At 35.9% G+C, this 22793-nt stretch overlaps 2 protein-coding genes across 2 annotated transcripts; one reads left to right on the top strand and one right to left on the bottom strand.

Annotated features, from left to right (window-relative positions):
- Window positions 1-4560: 4560 nt before the first annotated feature.
- LOC110735686 (cellulose synthase A catalytic subunit 6 [UDP-forming]-like) lies at window positions 4561-11444 on the top strand. The gene is made up of 14 exons (XM_021915873.1): window positions 4561-5088; window positions 5491-5686; window positions 5807-6036; window positions 6158-6260; window positions 6360-6540; window positions 7350-7616; window positions 7700-8045; window positions 8187-8324; window positions 8428-8553; window positions 8639-8851; window positions 8959-9256; window positions 9553-9749; window positions 9829-10179; window positions 10309-11444. Exons 1-14 carry the CDS (start codon window positions 5008-5010, stop codon window positions 10888-10890), a joined length of 3309 nt encoding a protein of 1102 aa, XP_021771565.1. The 5' UTR covers window positions 4561-5007; the 3' UTR covers window positions 10891-11444.
- A 1583-nt stretch (window positions 11445-13027) lies between these two features.
- Window positions 13028-22793, bottom strand: LOC110735685. Its single transcript, XM_021915872.1, has 14 exons — window positions 22118-22793; window positions 20507-21923; window positions 19243-19986; window positions 18129-19109; window positions 17299-18048; window positions 16410-17189; window positions 16130-16282; window positions 15501-16028; window positions 15280-15351; window positions 15015-15194; window positions 14625-14828; window positions 14437-14508; window positions 14042-14278; window positions 13028-13865 (listed from the first exon to the last, which is right to left on the bottom strand). Exons 1-14 carry the CDS (start codon window positions 22241-22243, stop codon window positions 13390-13392), a joined length of 6720 nt encoding a protein of 2239 aa, XP_021771564.1. The 5' UTR covers window positions 22244-22793; the 3' UTR covers window positions 13028-13389.

Raw genomic sequence — 22793 nt, 5'->3', positions numbered from 1 at the left:
TGGAATGGGGTCTCTAGAGTGTTTGATTTTATACCCTAATTTGACTACACTTTGATCGTATTTAAGTTTTTTTTTTAATTAATTTTTTTTTTATTTTTATTTTTATTTTTATTTTTATGTGGGGTTGTTGATTTGTGTTTATATTTATTTTTTGAAAATCTAATTTGTTTTGATGTAGAATCAAGATATTTCAATATATAGGCAATCAGATTATAAATCAAATAGATAGTATGTATGCTCTTTTTTAGTCCAACCTGATATATAGGGTCTAATTTTAATAAAAATAAGTATAGAGTGATTTCTATTATACACGATCGAGTCAACTCATCATGAGTGATGTAGTGCACATTCACTTATAATACGGAGTATTTTTTTTTGACAGAACACTTATAATATTGATCTAATGCCATTGCTTTTATGTATTATTTTATATTTTGTTCTTATAAAAATAAAGCAAGTATAGGGTGCATTTAGATCTCGTAATAAGTTGCTAGCGGAAGGTGGAAAGAACATATAGTCAGTTGCATGTTGAATACATGCAAGACTTATTATGAGTCTTATGGAATGTATGTGTGAATGTGTGTGCAATGGTAGTGTGTATACTTGATCTAAAAGGCAGAAGTGCAGAACTAATGAGCATTTCGAAAACTATTTAATGATTACAAATGAATGTTAGTACTACTCAATTGTAAGTATTTGCATAAGATTCATAACAGTATATTTTTGTTACCAATGCATGTTTGTGTTGCATGAAATAAACTCACTTCTGATCTTTTTCACATTTCATGGAGAAATTTTTATAAGAAAAAAATAAATAAATAATGATTCACATCACAAAATTTAATTGAAAATATAGGCAATGTGTTAGTTGCTTAGTTATGGCTTTGTGGGTGGTCAAAGGCCACTTACTTCCGATCTAGTTCTCCATATCCTAGCACAAGTTAATTCTTACACTTCAATTTGTTAAATTCTTAGAAGTAACTTTCGAAATTAAAATCAATTTTCTATATTTTTGCTAGCTTAATAATAACTCTAAGAATTATGAAATTATGCGTTTTACATGTTTTCTTTGGTCGGCCAAATAAAACACTAAGATTGAAGCATTTGCAAGAATGAAGCACAATTACTTGTAATTCATACCTATGCAAACACAATCTTTTTAATTTCCTAAACTTGTATTGTAGGACATCTCGTATCAATGGGGGAGTGTGTGGGTAATAATTGAAAAAATTGAAAGGTGCAGTTCTATATATGTATCTGTCTTCAACTTGAAACTGAGTAAATAAAATGGCTTGATGAATACTGTTTTTATTATAAAGTAATTTTTGGTTATGAAGTACAGTAGTTCTCAGGGTAGAAGTTAAAAAATAATAATAATAAAACCTTTATCCAAATACCTTTATAATACTTTTATAACTTTGGTATATTCCTATATAATAAAACGGTGTTAGTTTTTGCCACTTCTAATTATTTCGTATTTCTCCTCATGAGGAGTGCTTCCTAATGTTTAATTTTTCTTATCTTTTTTAAAAAATAAAAAAAAATAAACTTTGTATATTTCTATATAATACTTTTTTTTTGGAGGAAATATTCTTACATTATATTAATATAAAATAATATGGTTCAATCAAGACTAATAAATATTCTAAACTTAGAATGATATGTCATCATATTTTTTATATTAAAAATCAAACTATTACAGTTTTTTTTTTTTTTTTGGTTGGTAAGGAGAAGGGTCCTACCGGACCAAAACCTCTCACATGTTCTCCCAGTCCGGGTTAGCGGGCAAGGCGCTTTAGGAGTCAGGGGGAAGGGTAAGGGAATTCCCACCTCAAACTGCCTCTAGTGGGGTTTGATCTCACAACCTCATGCAAACCTTACCACTAGACCAAGCTATGCTTGGTAATCAAACTATTACATTTTTTTTTTAAGAATCAAACTATTATGGATAGGCTGTGTTTAGTTTACCTAATTCAAGGACCTTCTTACTTTTCTAGATCATATCCGGGAAAAAAAAAGTTCTACTCATATCAAATTAGAAAAAATAAGTTTAAATCATACTTTATCGTTTAACGTGCGATTTATATAACTAGATAATTGATAGGGACCAATTTAACCAAAAGGTTAAGTTAATGGTTGAAGCACAAGATCTGCTCATGCCCTTCTCACATGATAGCCCGTTGAACTTGAAGTGTTGATGGAACATTGTCCCCATCATACCCAATGCTTAATATACCACTTTGAAAGGAAATGTAGGAGACCAATTCAATCAAAAACTTAAATTGATAGTTAAAGTCTAGGATTAGTTTATACACTTTATCAATAACTTTAATTCCTTGATAAAAAAAAATTAAAATGATAAATTTGTAAAATACACAGTTATACGAATCTAATAAGACCATATTTTATATTGTAGATTAGCATACATATAAGGTCAATCAAATAATATACGTTGAGATTAGATTGTATAAGAAAAATAAGGTGAGGTTTTATTCTTTTTATCTTATTCAAATAACGTTTAGTAAAATTAATTATAGTCCAATAAAAATAAGTTTATTTTAGCAAAAATAAGTCCAATTTAGTAAAATAAAGGTTTATCAGTAAAAATTTATAATTTTAAAAAGCAAATATTATCGAGAATCAGTAAATTAACAAAAGGAAAAAGATGAGTATAGACTTTTTATAAGACAAAACAAAAATGGACCAAAAATACGAAGTTGGGCTAACAAGTTATTGCACGAGTAGGTAAAGCGAAGGGTTAAAACAAACATGGTTGCAAAAACTTAACCCTTACTACACTTCTTCTTCTTCTTCTAAAGTCTAAACTCTCTCTTTCACTTTCTCATATTCTCTCTCCTTTGACAACACCACTTAACTCTCTGACTCAGACATACTCCGCTGGTCCCCACTCTTACTACCGTGAATACAGCTGCCTTTTAGTTTTTGAGAGAGAAACTAAATATATTTTCAATGTTTCAAAATAATAATAATAATAATAATAAATAAATAAATATTTTCAACCCATTTCCCTAACATGGGTCGGGTCCCATTTTACCAGGGTTTTTATGAAATAACATTTATTAAATTACTGTTTTATCCCTTTTTTTTTTACTACCACCGACGCCTCCTCCTTCTTCCGGTAGGGTATAAGTGGCCCCCACCACTTTCCTCCACCAACCTCCGCATTTAGGTCCCACTCTACAAATAAAAATTTAATTTAACGCATATAATTCTTTTTATTTCATTTTTCCCATTTACCAACAAACTACTAACTCACTAATATTTTACGTAGTATTTGGTCTTCCACGGTCAATATGTTACTTTTTTTTTTTTTTTTTTGTTAATAATTTTTTTCAATTTCCCTTGATTTATTTTTCTTTTTCGTAAATTTAGATTATGCTTTGGTATTACTTTGTATTGTAACTTCTTCTAGAGATTTTTATATGTTGAATTAATAATTATGTGTATATATACTATAACTGTTAAATAAGTTGGTTGAATCAGATTTGGGTCAGTCAATCTAAATTTTTAAATTTGACTTTTTTACAGAGTACCAATTAATAATGGTATTTCAAATTCGTGGTTAACTTTTTCAAGTTTAGTCTAAGAATTGTCAATTTAAATTATCAAGTTGAGAGCATTAGAATAATTTCATTATTGTATGACCTCTCAAGTTTAGGTAATTCCAGCTTACATAATGAGTCTGAAATGTATTATCAATGTTGTCATAATCTTTTAAGATCTCAATTCCTACCAGATCAAGTAAGTTTTTTACCAACCTAAGAATCATATATCAAAATGTGACTTTTAAAAAAAAACTCACATATCTCAAATTCTTAATTTTTTTTTACAATTATTATATAACATCTCAAATTTAGGTAATTCCAGATTTCCAGCTTACATAACGAGTCAGAAATATATTATTAATATTATCATAATCATTCATGAGCTTTTAACTAGCCTAATAATTAATCTCAAAATTTAATTATTAAACAAAAAAAAAAATCAAACTCACATGTTTCAACCTTTTACTTTTTTTTACCAAGAAATTCATTTCACCAACATTCAATTTATTCACATCACACAACAAAAAAAAAAAAACAATAATATTTATAGTAGTTGAAAGTGGAATATAATGATTGATAAGTGAGTATAAAAATAAACCCAATAATAATATTCAATAATCAAACATAGCGATAGACAGTGTTAGATCTTACACTAGCCCACTTCACTTTCCTTTTACTTTCTCTCTCTAAAAAAATAATTAATTTTAATTTTTTGCACATGGAATTGAAAGAAGAAAAACAACCAAAACCCAACTGTCTGTCGGTCGCTCTTTCTCTCTGTAACCTGTGTCCCTTCTGGCTTACGCGTTGAATTATCAAACCCTTTTCTTCTTCTTACATTTTTTTTCACCTTAATTCACTTTCTCTCTCTAAAACCCCATTAATCCTCCTTTCTTTCCTTAATTTTCCTTCTTTTTTATTTTACAGGTGGGTTAAACTAAATTAATTAAAATAAAAAACACCCACTTTTTTTTTTTTTTTTTTTAATTTGTTAGGTATAGTTATTTATTTTTTTTGTTGATATTATATTGTGGGCATTTCTTGTTTTTCTGTATTATTTCTCCATCTCACATCTTTCACTCACTTTCTCTCTCCCCACTTTCTCTCTCTACACTCTTCTCCTCTTCTCTTCTTCTTCCCTTACTTTAATGTGGAGTTGTTGCTGTGTTGTTGCTTGTGAATAATTATTGAGAGAAAAAAGAAAGAGTGAGAAGAAGAGTAGTGTTGTGTTGTTTTGTTTGTGTGGTCGGTACACAAACGAAGAACAACACCACCAAAAACTAACCCACAAACCGAATCTCGTATATAGTTTCACGTATTTTGTTAATTCGTGTCGTTATTTTTGATGGGGTTCGATTTCTGAAGAAGTAAATCTGGGTTTTCAATATTCTGACCCCCTGATTGATTCATTTCTCGGATTTTCGGGGGTCTGAAACTTGAAATGGCTACCAATGGACGGCTGGTGGCTGGTTCTCACAATCGGAACGAGTTCGTTCTTATCAATGCTGATGATATTGGCAGAGTAAGTGGTTTTCACAAATCCGATTTGATTTAGAATAATGGGTGTAGCTTGTAATAATGGAATAAGGTTTGTTTATATTTAATTCGGTTGCATTTGAGGTTAATTGAGCTGATTCTAGTTCATGACTGTAACTTTTGAGTGGTAATTTTGTGGGTTAGGTTAATTGAACACTATTACAAGCTGTTTGGTTGTTTTTTTTTCCTGAATTTTTTGCCATTTAGCTGGTAGATTTGTTACTTTTTTGATAAAATGTATTGGGTATTGAGCTTGTAACAATTTTTGACCCAGAAATTGTGGGAAATTTAGCTTGGTTTTTGCTGGATTTTGGTGGGTACTTAGATCTATGGGTTAATTTTTGTTTGATTCAATTTTGGTCTGATTGTGTAAAAAACATGATTACAGGTGACTTCTGTGAAAGAATTGAGTGGGCAACTTTGTCAGATTTGTGGAGATGAGATAGAATGTGATGGAAATAGTGAACCATTTGTTGCTTGCAATGAGTGTGCTTTTCCAGTGTGTAGAGCTTGCTACGAGTATGAGCGAGGCGAAGGGAATCAATCTTGTCCTCAATGCAAAACCCGCTACAAGCGAATCAAAGGTAACTAATTTCGCGTTTTGTTGCTGTTGTGATTCGTAATTCAGTTCATTGGATTCGATTTCGTGTTGACTTGAATGTCGGTTGTTAGATGTGCTGATGGAATTGTAAATTTTGTAATAGGGAGTGCAAGAGTTGAGGGTGATGAAGATGAGGATGACCTTGATGATATTGAAAATGAACTTAGATACGTGCACAAGGACAACGACCCTCAGCACATTGCTGAAGCGATTTTTTCTTCCCGGCTTAATGTTGGCCGGGCTCCATCCAATGCTTCCGGGCTTTCAACACCGGCGGAGTTGGATCCTGCTGCTCATTCTAATGAACAGCTTCTCTTAACTTTCGGGCAAGAGGTATAATTGATCTTACAATTCTTAATTTTCTTGCAATTAGATATGATCTGTGTGTAATTTAAGTTCAATTGTTATCAGTGTTTACTGTGATTTAACTTTCTGTTTCTCTTTTGTAATGAAGGATCCTGGGATTTCGCCGGACAGGCATGCTTTAATTGTCCCACCGTTTATGAGCCGTGGGAAGAAGGTCCATCCTGTACCATTTTCTGATTCTGCAATGTCCTGTAAGTTCCTTTGGGTTTTTGAATTTTGTGCATAATGTATAATTGAATCAAAATTTATGGAATAATTTGCTGATCATGCTTTTTTCCGATGAACTTCAGTGCCGCCTAGACCAATGGACCCCAAGAAAGATCTAGCTGTTTATGGATATGGAAGTGTTGCTTGGAAAGATAGGATGGAAGAGTGGAAAAGAAGGCAGAATGACAAGCTTCAAATGGTTAAGCATCAAGGAGAGGATGGAAGCTATGATGGAGGGGAACCTGAGGACCCCGATTTGCCTAAGTAGGTTTCGCCGCTTGATTTGAAACTTTAGTGGATTTAAGAAAGGGATTTTGAAGTTGATCTGGAATTCAAAGCTTTTGAATTATGGCATTAACTGTCGGAAACTGCTTTAGTGTTTGCTTTGAACAATTACTAGTGTCTTTTCCTAATTTCCATGTAGTTTGCTGCATGCAGCTAGCTATAGGTCATCATATGCTTGCTTCCATTACTAATTTGAAAGAGCTATTGTTTTTGGTGAAAATATACATAAACGGTCATAAAGGCGTCATTAGTTAATTAATATAATGCTTATGTGTTAGAAACAGTGAAAGGCTGAAGAGCACTTTTTAGTGAGTTAGAAAATTCAGAACCTAACAGATCTAGGGTGTTAACATCAATCGTATTCAGCAATGTGGGAGTGAACTCACTTTTTTTCCCTTTTGCAACCGAATTGAATTTGAATTTTTGCAAATCAAAACAATATGATCAGATTTTTTTAATGCTTTTTGTGTGTGAAATAATCACCAATGATGGATGATTTTGAGTCCATTGCCCAAATTATTATTAAGTGTTTGTTGACTAGTATGTCTTTGAGATGTACTTTTTTCCAGTTGCCGTTTTTTGTTCTAGTGGGATTTACGTGTGTAATTTGACCTCCTTCATTCATATTTATAGCATTGCCTGACCCAATTAGACATGCAAGATGTGCTGCTAGCTTATTATACAATGGAAGTTGGAAAGTGCATTATGCATGCATATGCAGATATTTCACATTAGCTCATGGCCTTTACAAGTTCTAACAATGGTCTTCTTTGTTTCTGTTTCTGAAGGATGGATGAAGGAAGGCAGCCACTGTCGAGAAAACTACCAATTTCATCAAGCAGTATCAATCCCTACAGGATAGTTATTGTTCTTCGTATGGTTGTTCTTGGGCTCTTCTTTCACTATAGAATTCTGCACCCTGTGCATGATGCCTTTGCCCTGTGGCTGTTGTCAGTCATTTGTGAGATTTGGTTTGCTGTGTCGTGGATTTTGGATCAGTTTCCGAAATGGCAGCCCATTGAACGAGAAACTTATCTTGACAGGCTTTCACTAAGGTATTTCTCTTTCCTCTATCCCGTCATTTCTCCTATTATGCTTCCAATTTTGTACTGAACTAAAAAATGAAATATTAAATCAGGTATGAGAAGGAAGGCAAACCATCTGAGCTAGCTCCAGTTGATATATTTGTGTCAACTGTCGACCCTTTGAAGGAACCTCCACTGATCACAGCAAACACTGTTCTTTCTATCCTTGCTGCCGATTACCCAGTGGACAAGGTTTCTTGCTATGTCTCTGATGATGGTGCAGCCATGCTTACCTTTGAAGCCCTTTCTGAGACCTCTGAGTTTGCAAGAAAATGGGTCCCATTTTGCAAGAAGTATCAAATTGAACCTCGTGCTCCTGAATGGTATTTCTCTCAGAAGGTTGATTACCTGAAAGATAAAGTGCATCCTGCCTTTGTCAGGGAACGTCGTGCCATGAAGGTTGGTAGATTGTGGCATAGCATGCTTTTTTCATGAGTGCATTGCCATCTATTCTTATTTGTTTTCATGAGTGCATTGCCATCTATTCTTATTTGTCAGTATCTCATGAAGTTTATTTTGTGTGCTGATTTTTTTTTTCAGAGAGACTATGAAGAGTTCAAAATCCGGATAAATGGATTGGTTTCCATGGCAGTGAAGGTTCCCGAAGAGGGTTGGACCATGCAAGATGGAACCCCATGGCCTGGAAACAACGTTAGGGATCATCCTGGAATGATACAGGTAATGGGACGTGGTTGCTTGACGTGTTGCTCTTTTTTTACCTTTTGTTTTCCACTGTTTGAGCTCCCTTCCTCATTCTTGACATATCTTTAATGTCTAACAGGTGTTCCTTGGCCAAAATGGTGTCCGTGACTTGGATGGAAACGAGCTGCCTAAACTTGTTTATGTTTCTCGTGAGAAGAGGCCTGGATTTGATCATCATAAAAAAGCTGGTGCTATGAACTCTTTGGTGAGTCTCTCTCTCTCTCTCTGAAATTGTTTTCGCCCTGAAATTAGATTATGTAATTTACCTATATTTCTACTGTCTATTACAGATAAGAGTTTCAGCAGTTCTGTCAAATGCACCTTACCTACTTAATGTCGATTGTGATCACTACATCAACAACAGTAAGGCTCTCCGTGAAGCCATGTGCTTCTTGATGGATCCCATATCAGGGAAGAAAATATGTTATGTCCAGTTTCCTCAGAGGTTTGATGGCATTGATAGACACGATCGATACTCCAATCGTAATGTTGTCTTCTTTGATGTAAGTAACACCCTTACCTGATACCCTCGCCTTAAAAAAAATTGTTGCCAATTATGATTTGTGTTTAAAAGCAAATGATTACTGATCCCTTTTTCCAATCTCAACAGATCAACATGAAAGGTTTGGATGGTATTCAAGGACCAATTTACGTTGGAACAGGTTGTGTTTTCAGAAGGCAAGCACTTTATGGGTATGATGCCCCAAAACAAAAGAAGGCCCCAGGCAAGACCTGTAATTGTTGGCCAAAATGGTGCTTCTGCTGCTGCTGCTTTGGATCCCGAAAGAAGAACAGAAAATCAAAGAACAAGGGTAATGACAAGCAAAAGGACACTAAAAAGAAGTCCAAGAACAAGGATTCATCCACACAAATACACGCTCTTGAAAACATTGAGGAGGGAATTGAAGGTATGCAAACATTAACACTACCTCTATTTTGTATGTTATTCATTCTATGCATTTCTAAATTTGTTTCTGTTCAAAATGCGAACTTCATTTTGAATTTTTTTTAGAATTTTCAATGAAAATTGATTGAAGTGATGCTATTTTTATTCATTTCTTTTTGCTTAGTTTAGGATGAAGTATTCCTAAGCTTAAGCAATTAACTCTGATAAAATCTTCCGATACTTGGCAGTTACTTTTTTTTTTTTTTCCTTTCAATCTACTGAGATCTCACTCTTCTGAGTCTGACTATGCATTTGCAGGAATTGATAATGAGAAGTCTGCTCTTATGCCCCAAGTAAAATTCGAGAAGAAATTTGGTCAGTCACCAGTCTTTATAGCTTCAACACTCATGGAGGATGGTGGAATGCCTCACGGTGTAAGTGAAGCATCACTATTGAAGGAAGCTATTCATGTCATCAGCTGTGGGTACGAGGATAAAACTGAATGGGGAAAAGAGGTATAGCTGTATTTTCAATTTCTATTTCTCAGAATATGTTTGCATAAGCTCATCTCTGACCACGTTTTCTTGAATTTAGGTTGGTTGGATCTATGGTTCAGTTACAGAAGATATCTTGACTGGATTTAAAATGCATTGCCATGGCTGGAGGTCAGTTTACTGCATGCCTAAAAGACCTGCATTCAAAGGGTCTGCTCCCATTAATCTTTCTGATCGTCTCCATCAAGTTCTTCGGTGGGCTTTGGGATCCGTTGAGATTTTGTTGAGTAGACATTGCCCCATTTGGTATGGTTATAACAGTGGTCTAAAACCATTGGAGCGATTTTCTTATATTGCTTCTGTTGTGTACCCATTGACATCAATCCCACTGCTTGTCTACTGTACTCTTCCTGCTGTCTGTCTTCTCACCGGAAAGTTTATTGTTCCTGAGGTAATTTCCATGCTTGCTTTGGTTCGAGTAATTTTTATTGTGTCTCAAAAGACTGGCATACCTCGTTACTTTGTGTTGGATGTTTGATTTTGCTAGTCTAATGTTTGATTGTTATGTTGTGATCTACAGATCAGCAGTTACGCCAGTATTTTGTTTATGGGGCTCTTTATTTCCATTGCGGTAACAAGTGTCCTCGAAATGCAATGGGGACACGTACAAATCGACGACTGGTGGAGGAATGAACAGTTTTGGGTTATTGGAGGTGTATCTTCCCATCTATTTGCCCTCTTCCAAGGTCTCCTAAAGGTTCTTGCTGGTGTGAACACCAACTTTACTGTCACGTCAAAAGCAGCAGACGATGGAGAATTTTCCGACCTTTACTTGTTCAAGTGGACTTCCCTCTTGATCCCACCTATGACGTTGCTCATCATTAACATCATCGGAGTTATAGTCGGGATTTCAGATGCCATTAACAACGGGTACGAGTCATGGGGTCCCCTATTCGGTAGGCTCTTCTTCGCCATGTGGGTGATCATGCATCTTTACCCCTTCCTCAAGGGTATGATGGGAAAACAAGACCGTCTCCCCACCATTATCATCGTCTGGTCCATTCTGCTCGCGTCCATTTTCTCCCTACTGTGGGTCAGAATAAACCCGTTCACGGCCAAAGGCGGTATTGTGCTCGAAGTCTGTGGGTTGGATTGTGATTAGTACAACAAACATTTTTGATGGGTTTATGAAGAATTTTGTGTAGAAATCGAAACCAAGGTATTTAATCCGTGAAATTTATCGCAGAAACGCAAGAGCTACTACAACTACGTTGAGGGCTCGAACGCGATCATCGAATCGAAGGATAAAAATTATCACAGTTGGGTTTGTGTTGTGTAGATAAAGTTGGCAGCTGACACATTGAAAAAAAATATTGTTGTCAGGAAAAAAATGTTTATTCATTCTTTTGATACACGTCGTTAATTGTGCGTCAGAGTTAGGGGATTATGGAATTCAGGGCATTTCTGTAATCCCCATGAACATAAAGGAGTTGTTTTTTTTTTTTTAAATTTTAATTTTTTTTAAGTTGCTATTCATAATTTATAAGGGGCCCCCCTTAGTAATAAGGGACTTCAAATGTTGTCACTCTGTAGTTTTGTGGTTCCTTAAGGAACAATTTTGTTGGTTCTTTTAGACTGTGAAGTTGAAAAGCATATTACTCTTATTCTTATTTTTGGATTAGTATACAATAAAGTGGTTCTAGTGTTCTTACTTAATGTCTAAGCAATATTACTACTGCTATATTTCTTGTCTCTTTAATCGATACTCCTTCTGTTCCTTAAAGGTTTGATTGGTTTTCAGTTGTTAATGAACCTAGCATACAGTGAAAAATACAATGGATTGTACATTTTATAGTCCTTTTCTTTCTTATTCTATATGTATTTTAGGTGTTTCCAATATTATAAAATGGAGTTATTAAGTAATCCTAGGATTGTGCTTTTTTGAGTCCTTTTCTATCTTCTTCTACGTCTTACTCAGTTACTCCCAAAGCTCCCAATTACAGCAACAGTTTCCGTACAATCCCAAAAAGCGGTCATTTCTGAAAATAATAAAATATCACGCTCCCTCTGTTCAGAATTATACATTAATGGTATTTAAAACGAGAAATGTGACTATTATATTCAGACGGAGGGAGTATCCCTGACGAAGTGATGCGAAGCTAGGCAAAGAAATCATGTAATGGTCCAGCCTCTATAATCAAGTCTACTGTAAGCAAGCAAGAGTTGTACACTTCTACGTAACATGTAAGATGTTTCAATGCAAATACATTAAACAAAAACATGTGTTGCAACTGTAGACTATGCACTATGGTATAACTGATGATGGTTAATCCCGAAAATTGTAGCTATAAATGTTATTCAATATTTTTGCTCAATTCTATAAACACAATCTTGGTACTATATTTAATTTCTCCTATTTATCCCCTCTTCCAATTATTAACCAACAATCTCAACTAATATTTTACTCGTTTATCTCGACTATAACATGCATTGATGTATACACAAATGTTTCTAAATAAGGACCTTCAATCTTTATACGGAGTATTAATTGTCTTTTTGGTATTGTCTCTTGTTTAATCAAGAAATGGCATATTTAGTGAATCAATTCATATATTATATCATTTTAGGAGCTATGAATCTGTTTCAACGTATATTAAAATAGTAATTTATGTTAACTTTAGTTGTTTCACTTCGACTTGCATTTTTAGTAGTACATAAATTTGACTATTGTTGTTTTATATTTATCTCTAAATAGTAAATATATACATCGAGATTCGAGACAAACCCGATAGTATATTTTAATTTTTTAGTTAAATTATGGTATAAGTGAAATATGTGATTAGTGTCAAAAGTCAAAATTATACGACTTAACCCAAGGGAGTATATGGACAGAATCGATTACTTGATGCAATTTGGCGTGGCAACTACTGCTTTAAAACCATTCTTTACCAATTTAAGACATTGTCCAACTCTAGTGTATAAAGTCAGCATTGAAGGACATATTGTTTTCTCAACCACCAAGAAAATGGTATCAATTTTTATGAATTCAATGAATTAAGATATGGTTAGTAATCTGTTCTCAAAGGACAGATGGACAAGATATCAGATATTCAGCTTAACTTGCTGTGTTCTATGTACTGAACATACATTTTAAAATTTAATTTTTTGCTATAGCGATTAATGCTAAGTGATTGATTAGTCATGCATTTAATTATTCAAAATGATGAATCTTCCTAACCAGAAATATAATCAACTGTCTAAGTACCAATTATCATATGTTAATAGTATGCTTTGACGCAAAAATCACACACATTTAATTAAGAAAATAACTGAAGTCACAAGTTCAAATTTGAAATTTGTTTATCTACAAATTTGCAAACAATAATTACAACCCAGAAACCACTATTCAGCAACAAGTTATAACGTAAAATGATATGACCAGTATGTTCTTCATCCCATTCCAAACGATTACAAAGCATAAATTGCATTCACGAGTAATGCTTCGTCAAATGACTAACTAAATAACTTCAATTTACAGACTAGTTATATGCATGAGAGATGCAAAAGTACTATCCAAACAGGTGTATATGTTAACTTGCTAAGTTACCATCCTCCACATGCCACACTCTAAAAACCTTGATAGCATGCAGGAAATCTGAACCTACTTGCTGACGTCTCCCAAGACCTTCCTTCGAGGTTTTACAGCCGTTGCACCAACCATTTGAAGCCTTTTGGGAGCTGCTGCATTCTCCTTCATATCATGCACGAAAGGGGGCGGCTTTTTGGGAGTTCCATGTATCAGTATGCTTCGGGTGTTCTTTCTCCTGATCATAGAACTCTCGTTTTCCTGGACATTTATGCAATTCTGCTCATCACCAACTTGATCAGCACTGTCACCCCTTTCTTCTCTCTCGTTAACTTCCTGAAGTTTCTGTTCACCAGGATCACTGTCAGCTCCAACAGCAGGCTGATAATTTTCTACATTTGCAGCCTCGTACTCTTTCACAGAGAATGTGACATCCGAAACTTCTGTCTGCAGCTTGCTGGCCTCTTCTTTTTCTATCTCATCCCAGAACATATCAATTTCTGTATCGGTGAACACAAATGATTCATTTCTGGATTTCATACCTTCAGTTTCTGCATCATACAAAAGAACGAATTCAAATAAGTAAATAAATGTATCCCACATTGGTATAATGCCTCTGCGTAAATTATGAGTGGTTGAGAGTCTTCGGATTTTTTTTAGAAATGTGACTCATGATTGCGAGTAATTTACATCTTTTTAATGAATTAGTTTCGGAGGCTGATCTTACCTTCTGAATTTGGCTCAGAATTCCCGCTGCCGTACCCCTCATCATTTTCTTGATTGAGCAGTGTAAAAGTGCTCAGAACTTCCTGTGCCATCTCATGTACATTATAAATATTGACAAACCTTTGGTTGCTGGTGCTTTCAAGGACTTCATGCCTAGCAATCAGAGATGCTAAATTTGTTGTGTTAATCAATGTTGGTATAAGAGAACTTATGTTAGCCTCTCTATCCACTGAGCAACCTGTTTCAATGTGACAAACAGTAGACAGAAATTAGAGAAAATTACACCAAAATAATTATAGATGAGAATTTATATCATCCATATATTACGTTCATATTACGTTCATAAGTTGGCATATTGGTATCACATGACTAAAATGATATTTACAAGGGACTAACCTCTATCATCTAGAGCATCTCTAACTTCTGAAAATTTTGCAGAATCCAGTTCTTGAGCAGCATCATTGTAAGCTGCAATAAAAATCAAAATCAGAACGACAAAGTGTAAATTTTAAGTCTAGGCATTTTCTTAGTCTGCGGTTTAAAAAAGTTGGGGAAAGGGGAATCTCTGAGGCTTTTGAGGTCACCTGGACTAATATTTTCTCTATGGACATTGTGCTCTTGATCAGAATTTGTCACATAGATGCCACAAGGCGAGCTTTCAGAATTGCCTGACACTTCCAGTACTACATGATCCATCTCATTCATGCATGCCTCTTTTGGCTCTTTATGTGTGGGATCCATATCCACATGCTCTTGATTAATAATTTCTTGTCCAAACAAGCAATTTCCTGCACAAAAAATACACCAATTATCCTCAAGCCTGCAAGAGAATACATTTTAATTGGTAGTACTCCAATTTGATTATCTCATCCCCCCCCCCCCCCCTCTTCCCCCCCTTAAGCCTTTTGAAAGTTACTCATATACAGAACTAATCCAAATAAAATTGGCTACTGAAAGTGAAGTACTGGTCTAACCTTGCAACTCCCTTTCTGTTGTACTAGCATACTCAACCAGATCTTTGCCAGCTGTGCTTTCTAGCCCATCATGCATCTCAGTAGTTGAAACTAGTGATGACATGTAAGTAGGTGTTGCCAATTTGGACGACAAGACATCTGAATCCTCTGCATCGGGCTCTGCTTTGTCGCTTGAATTTACTGTATTATGTCAAAGGCGTACATGAGAAAAAAAGACAAGGAGCTGAAAGATCATATTTATCGAGAGAAGCTGTATGCAACTGACCTGTATTATCTTGATCGTCTTCAAAAAGCATGAGTTCACCTGAATGCAATTCTTCGATATCATTAACACAAGCTGCAATAAGAACAACAATTATTGAAAGAAAATGCAGAGTATTCAACACTGCTCAAAAGTTCAGTATATAAGATTGTTAGTTTGCCATGTGCCATATCATTCTATAAAATGACTTAGAGCAAAAGAAGCAGATGCTTTTAAAGACTGACCATTTTGAAGAGAGTTGTTGCATTTGATCTGTGAAGATTGCAAAGAATCCAATGCAGTTTCGCTTGCTGCCGCATAAGCATCAGAAAAATGACATGTACTCTCTTTGTTCAGAGGAGTGCAAGATACCGTTATGCTTCCTGCATCATTGTCCAACACTGAAGCTGTATGTCTCAGTGAAAAAGTCTCAGACTTTCTCTTCGTGCTACCAACTTTTTCAGACATTTCAAGATAGCCACTACAACTGCCAGCATCCTCCTCATTCCCAACATTGTGTACTTGGTTGAAAGCCACCATTGAGCAAACCTCCACCTTTTCTTCCACAGCATCACTTTTGCCTGTCTCTGACATGTCCAAACTGTTTTGCATGGCAATGCCTCTTTCTACAGCTTCAACAAAACCAGTTTCATTGTTACTTTTCAAAATCTCCTTTTCACTGATGATTTCACATTCTCCTGATGCTCCCTCAAAAGCTCCTGCTTCTTGAGAAAAACAGTCAAATTTCTTCTTGATTGAACCAACAGACACAGCTGCAGCATTAAGGAAAATTTTCAGAATAAATATAAGTTAGAGCCTTCTTAAATGAAGACAACAAGGTCGAAAGTTAAAGATAATGTATGCTGCCAATTACTTTGTTGGCAAAATTCTTGTTCAAGAGCTTCATCAAGCTTTTTGTGAATAGTAGATCCCGGAGTTTCATTTCCACATATGCTCAAACCTTCTGCATCCTTAGTACATCCTGTTTCTTGAGCCATAGTCACCACTTCTGGACCTAAGGAATTGGCTGAAAAAAAAGGTCAATGATCAGTCATATATAATACAGCATTAAGTTCACAATGAAATATCACGGCAAACAAAAAAACTCATTCCACAGGTACTTCAAATATACTATAGTGACCCAATCTTCTCACATGTTTGAGCAGTAAACTTGTCAACATTGAGTTTGAGGTTGGTTTTCTCTTGTGTTGCAAAATGGCTGGAATTTTGGGCAAGCAAAACTTCAGGTGTTTGAATTTTAATTGGCTTCGCCGGGCTACTGAAATAATTACTTTTCAAATCAGCACTTGATTCATTGTCTCTTACGTGGAGCGCACTCACAAGATCAGCCCTCTCTTTAACCGGACTATTCTCAGATATTTCATTGCTGATACTTTTCAAGTCACCACTAAATGTTGCAATTTCATTATTTGACGTCTCTGCAGGCTCGCCATTGGCCCCATGAAGATTAACATCACCATCTGTGTTTTCAGCATCCTTAGCAACCATAAGCTCTAAATCTTTGGCTGGGTCAGATACAGAATTTTCTACTGCACCTTTGTGCTCCCCAAGGAGAGTAACATCAACATCATCTTTGTCTTCGGCATCCCCAACAGCAATAAGCTCTAAATCCTTGGTTGGGTCAGATACCGGTTCTTCTACTTCACCCAAAGCAAGCAAATCTTCTGTATTCCAAGCAGCACAACCAGACTCCTGGTCCTTGCTGTATGTATACTTGGTAAAAGTGTCTGAATCATGCCCAGAGAACAAGTGTTGTAGCTTAGGCTCACTAGAGAAGCTTGCTCCTTCTTTTTTTTTAGCAGACGAGTACTTGTCATATTCATCAACATCCACGTTCCTATCATTGGTAAAGCATGTTAAATCCCTGCTTGGTGTCTCTTCTGCCTTTGAACCTGAAGGACCAGCAAGATCGCCTGCGCAAAATGAAGACAGGCACTAGTAAGAAACTAAAGATTATTCAACATACAAAATTGAACAAATGGAAAAAGTAGATACATAAATCAAGATTTCGAGAATTCTCACTTAATGGAAAAAAATAATTATCACGTAGCTTTTCCAATCGGAATAGAATTTCCTTCTGTGGGGTACTATTCAAAACAGCAATTTTATCATCATGTTTCAAGTGAAATTCATGCTCGTCAACAACGGCAATAGTATCAACTTCTGGGTTGTGCTCACACTGCTCAGACACCTCAGTGCAGACACTTCCAACATCAAAGCATGATATAACATTTCTGGTACATGATGTCTCGGACATTTCTCTTTCTCTATCCTCTACACTCAAAGGATTTACACTGCTATTCTTGATTTCCTCGTCACCAGTGTCTCTGCCTTCAGCAGCATCCACAGAACTTTGTTTTAAGCACTTGGTTTTGTCAGATATTGGTATGCATTTAGATGCATTATTACTGATGCTGCCAAAAGCATCTGAGCATAAGTTTCCTTCATGTGCTACCTGAAACCACTTCCTCTCATGGATAGAAACAGGAGTTTCTTCTCCATCATACGAAACAATAGTAACCTGTTTTGTAGCACTAACAGCCTTCTCAGACTTCAGTTCCTTGCTATCATTGGGGTTGGTCATGTAGTCATCCATAACAGCTTCTAACCCACTATTCATCTCATCTACCTGTTCAACCATTACAGCCTTGTCTTCTTTAGCTAAGTTGTTCGCCTGGATGCTGTTTTCTAAACATCCAATAATGCTTCTTGATGTCTCGTTGCAGCTCTCTTCTCCCTTTTTTATTGAACTAGAAAAATCTCCGACACCACCTGTAAAGCATGAAAACAGCTACCTTCAGCACATATGATTTAACATGTAAAAAGTGATATTTAACTAAGAATCGGCATACCATCAACTTGTGATAGCAGGTACAATGAAGAAATGTTCATAGTTGGAGATGAATTTGTCCTAGCCTCACTGTCATCCTTTTTTAATGACTGATTCAGGTGAGAATTTTCAGCATCACTGCTACTGCAATCGATCCCCCGGTTCCACAATGGTGTAACTGTTTTAGCAGCTTTGCCTTCTTCCATAGTTTTGTTAAACGCTGCAGCTGAAGCAATTGAAGAAAGTGTCAGCCCTTCCACAACATTGGGAGACTGGGCATTGGCTTCCAAGTCGGCTTCTGGACCCAATACTTCCTTTTCTTCTGATATAAGATGGCTAGATTGCTGCAGGTCAAAACAAATTTCAGGCATTGTCAATTCAACCTTAGTGGAAATGGTGTCACAAGAGCTCCACAAACTAGCAGCTTCCTCTTGCTCTGTTGGTTGAACATCTGATTCCTTCAGAACCACAGTGGCACAGTCAACCACTTCATCTACTGCATTTTCATTCTGAGATGGGGACTCTTCAAGCTCGGGTTCCTGTTCCTTCACAATCACTGCAGCATTGTCTACCACTTCATCTTCTACTGCAATTTCATTCTCAGATGGGGACTCTTCACACTCGTTTTCCTGTTCCTTCAGAATCACTACAGCATGATCAACCACTTCATCTTCTACTTCATAGTCATTCTCAGTCGCGGACTCACTGTGTCCACACTCATTTTCTTGTTCCTTCGTAATCAGTGCTACACAGTCAACCATTACATCTTCTTCTGCATTTTCAATCTCAGATGGTGACTCTTCACACTTGTTTCCCTGTTCAATGAAATGCTCATTTCTATTCTGATTAACACATTTAAGTCCATCACTACTTTCTAAAATTTTATTGTCCCTTCCAGCTTCTAATTCACCAAAGGGACTTGAGAGTTGCTTCCCATCAGTATCACTGCCTCCACTACCTCCTGGCAAACTAGGCTCCACGGCACTGTGACAATCAGGTTCACCTACACCAGCACACCATGTAAAAATTAACAACATGAAACCATATCTTAAGACAGTGGGAGCATATGAATGTTCAATGTATAAAGTCTTGATTTTAAACAAGTCAAATGAAAGCATTAAGTGTGCCAAGCTTACCACTAAGCTGCCTTCTAAGATTGCTAGGTGTTATAGATGCAATTTCTTCATAAGAGATCTTGTCAAGTACAGAAATCATATTTAAAGAATTTTCCTCCACTTTGTCAGCTTGCATAGCACTTTTAATTCCACCTCCGCCGCTATCTTGCAAAATTGAATTTTCATTGTTTGCAGGAGTCTGATCTGCTGCTACTGCATTTTCAAGGGCTTTGTCTATGATGTTGGTCTCTTCTGGGCAGTCATCTAAGTTTGAACTTTCACCTCCATCTTCGCTACTGTTTTGCAACATTGGACTTTCATCATTTGCAGGAGTCTGATCAGCTGCTACTGCATTTTCAAGGGCCTTATCTATGATGTATGTTTCTTGTGGGAAGTCCTCTATCTTTAAGCTTTCAACTCCACCTTCACCACAGTTTTGCAACATTGAACTTTCATCGTTTGCAGGAATCTGATCAGCTGCTACTGCATTTTCAAGGGCCTTGTCTATGATGTATGTTTCTTCTAACTTTGGACTTTCAACTCCACCTTTGCCACTGTTTTGCAACATTGAACTTTCGTTGTTTGCTACTACATCTTCATGGACCTTGTCTATGATATCTGCGTGTTCTGGGCAGTCCTTTAACTGCATTAAATTATTTTTTACATACAGCTTTTCCAATCTATTGGGAGAAAATCCAGTAGTTTCCTCGGAATTTTCCACTTTCTTCTCTGCAGAAGCGGTGTTTCCAGTTGCATGACGTAGCTCTAGAACAGCACATACGATTGTAAGAAACAAACAAGAAAAATATTGACAAGCAATACACTGTTCAGATTATCACAATATTACAAGCATAATTTTCACTTTTTCATTTGTTATAGTTCACATCCTGAAATATGCAATATTTATACATATATAAACATCCATTTACATTCAATTACGCTAATAGATAGAAATGTCCATTTACATTCAATTACGCTAATATATAAACATCCATTTACATCCGTTTAATGGAGTTAACTGAATAACCGATAAGAATAATAGATGATAAATTGATGGGCAAGTCTAAAACTATATCAAATGCTTTACTGTGATCAAGTCTCTAAACAAAATTCTAAACATGCTGCTGTTGAAGTTATCATAGTTTTATATTGCTTGAACAAAGATGAAAGAATTCATATGCAAAATAAAAGTAAGCATGATGTTCAATGTGCCAAAGATTTTTTATAGCATCATAAATTACAATCTCATTGACATTAATTAAAAGATGATGAAAGCCAGAATTACCATCTATTTTGTGCTTCCTATTTTCTGAAAGGCTTTGTACAGGAGCTAAATTCCCTGGTAGAGTCTCCTCGTGTTGGACATATTTAGTCCCATCAGTAGCAGGCGCGCTGCAGCCTGTCGCTTCAGATTCATTTGTATACTGAGCTTCCATTTCATTCACCTTTTCATCTTCTACCATTAGGCAACTAGCTGAAGCATCAACCATGGACATTCCCGCTTGACTACTTGATCTCCTCACTACTTTTATTTCTTTAGAACCAACATCCTTATCAACATTATCATTCTTTCTTCCCAAACCTTTCCGCTTCAAACCTCTAATTTCTGAATTCTTAACATTCTCAACATTTTCATTGATTGTATCCTCAACTACACCCTTTGGCTTTAAAGTTGCAGCTGGCGTCCTTACCCTCTTGCCTTTCTTGACATCTGCCACCATCTCAGGAGACTTTTGTTGCACATTCTCCGCAACAGCTTGATCCAATACTTCAGCATTCTTCTGCTCATTAAAAGCTGTTTTCCGACCTTTAGTCTCAACCTTCTGCACTTGTCTCACTGACCTTCTTGTCTGACCTCTCTCAACCAAATTGTTCCCATCATCAACTACTGCAGCAGGCTTCACTGCAACAGACTTTCTCCTTGAAATCCTTTCAACAGGTTTCCCAACATTATCATCAACAGTTCTAGTGTCTAAAACCACATCAGGTTTCACCATAACAGACTTTATCCTTGAAACCCTTCCAACCGGTTTCTCCACATTATCAGCAACAGTTCCAGTGTCTAAAACCACATCAGGTTTCACCACAACAGACTTTCTCCTCGAAACCCTTGCAACAGGTTTCCCAACATTATCATCAACAGTTTCAGTGTCTAAAACCACATCAGGTTTCACCACAACAGACTTTCTCCTCGAAACCCTTGCAACAGGTTTCCCAACATTATCATCAACACTTTCAGTGTCTAAAAGCACATCAGGTTTCACCACAACAGACTTTCTCCTCGAAATCCTTCCAACCGGTTTCTCCAGATTATCATCAACAACTCCGGCGTCTAACACCGAGTCAGGCTTCAACACAACAGACCTCCTCCTCAAAACCCTTCCAACAGGTTTCTCCACAACTTCAGGTTCTAAATCTGCATCAGACTTACCCACAACAGACCTTCTCCTCAAATTCCTTCCAACAGGTTTCTCCACATCATCAACATTTCCCAATTCGATTTCGGGTTTTTGAAAAACCCTCCTCTTCCTAGCCAATAACCTCAATTCTCTAGGATCAGTTTTCTCAAAAACAAATGTTTCATTCTGAGGACTAAATTTTACCCTCTTTGGTTCTTTACTATCAGCCAATTCCTCATCACCTTCGTCAATAACACTCAAATTCTTTAAGCAAGACCTCCCCCCTTTTGTGGGTTTTTCCTCCTGTACTCAAAAACCCCACCAAAATCATTCAAATTTCAGTTCAATATACAAAATTACAACCCCCAAAAAAAAACCAAAAAATTCACATGAATATTTGAAAAAAAAATATCATAAAAATAATCAAAATTCAGTAAATTTTACAGGTTACACAGAAAAAACAAGAAATTAAATTTCAAAAAAGTGATGAAATTTACCTTAAGAAGTGCAGATAGACGGTCAGCCATTTCAACATTCTTCAAATTTGCTGGAATTCCATGTTTCTTGCACAATGATTGAAGTTCTTTCCTCTTCAACCCATGAAAATCCATATCTTTTTCCATAAATTTGACTAAAAAAACGAAATTCTTGAAAGTTAAAGAAGAAATTTGAAGTGGGTATTAACGATCATTTTAAATTTGAGGAAGAAAAACTGCGAATTCTGGTTTTAAATTTGTAAAAGGTTGAATCTTGAATTTGAAGGGTTTTTATAAAAAAAAAAAAAAAGAAAAGAAGTAAAAAGGAGATGAATTTGAAATTTTTTGAACAGAGGAATGAGTTATATTCTCCCGCTATTTTTTTTTTTTTTTTTCAAAATATTTGATGTAGAAGATAATCTAACGGTTGAGATACTCTGGATTGAAGGTGGAGGTTGTCAGATTTTACCACGTGGAGGATTTATAACAGCTTTCGTCATTTTCCTGGGTTTTCATTGGTCTTCACATATCACGAGTAAATTTTTGTTCTTTTACGAGAGCGGAGAGCGGAAGGCCCTGAGGGCGGAGGAGAAGATCACTTCTCTTCCTCTCGTATTCCTCAGGTTCGATTCAAAATAAATGTACTACCTCCGGTTTTTTTTATGTGCAACTTTGAGGAATATTAGTGAGACATAAA

Source organism: Chenopodium quinoa, unplaced genomic scaffold (assembly GCF_001683475.1).
Source record: "Chenopodium quinoa cultivar QQ74 unplaced genomic scaffold, ASM168347v1, whole genome shotgun sequence".
NCBI classification, from domain to species: Eukaryota; Viridiplantae; Streptophyta; class Magnoliopsida; order Caryophyllales; family Amaranthaceae; genus Chenopodium; species Chenopodium quinoa.
The sequence above is the reverse complement of the archived record's forward strand: the minus strand, read 5'-3'. Positions and strand labels throughout refer to the sequence as shown.

Excerpts from the sequence above, each read along its gene's own strand:
- LOC110735686 (XM_021915873.1), top strand. The coding sequence starts at position 5,008 with ATGGCTACCAATGGACGGCTGGTGGCTGGTTCTCACAATCGGAACGAG. Across the intron at positions 5,687-5,806 it reads CCGCTACAAGCGAATCAAAG|GGAGTGCAAGAGTTGAGGGT; the intron begins GTAACTAATTTC and ends ATTTTGTAATAG. Across the intron at positions 10,180-10,308 it reads GAAAGTTTATTGTTCCTGAG|ATCAGCAGTTACGCCAGTAT; the intron begins GTAATTTCCATG and ends TGTGATCTACAG.
- LOC110735685 (XM_021915872.1), bottom strand. The coding sequence starts at position 22,243 with ATGGAAAAAGATATGGATTTTCATGGGTTGAAGAGGAAAGAACTTCAA. Across the intron at positions 19,987-20,506 it reads TAGGAAGCACAAAATAGATG|AGCTACGTCATGCAACTGGA; the intron begins GTAATTCTGGCT and ends GTGCTGTTCTAG. Across the intron at positions 14,829-15,014 it reads AACAGAAAGGGAGTTGCAAG|GAAATTGCTTGTTTGGACAA; the intron begins GTTAGACCAGTA and ends TTTTTTGTGCAG.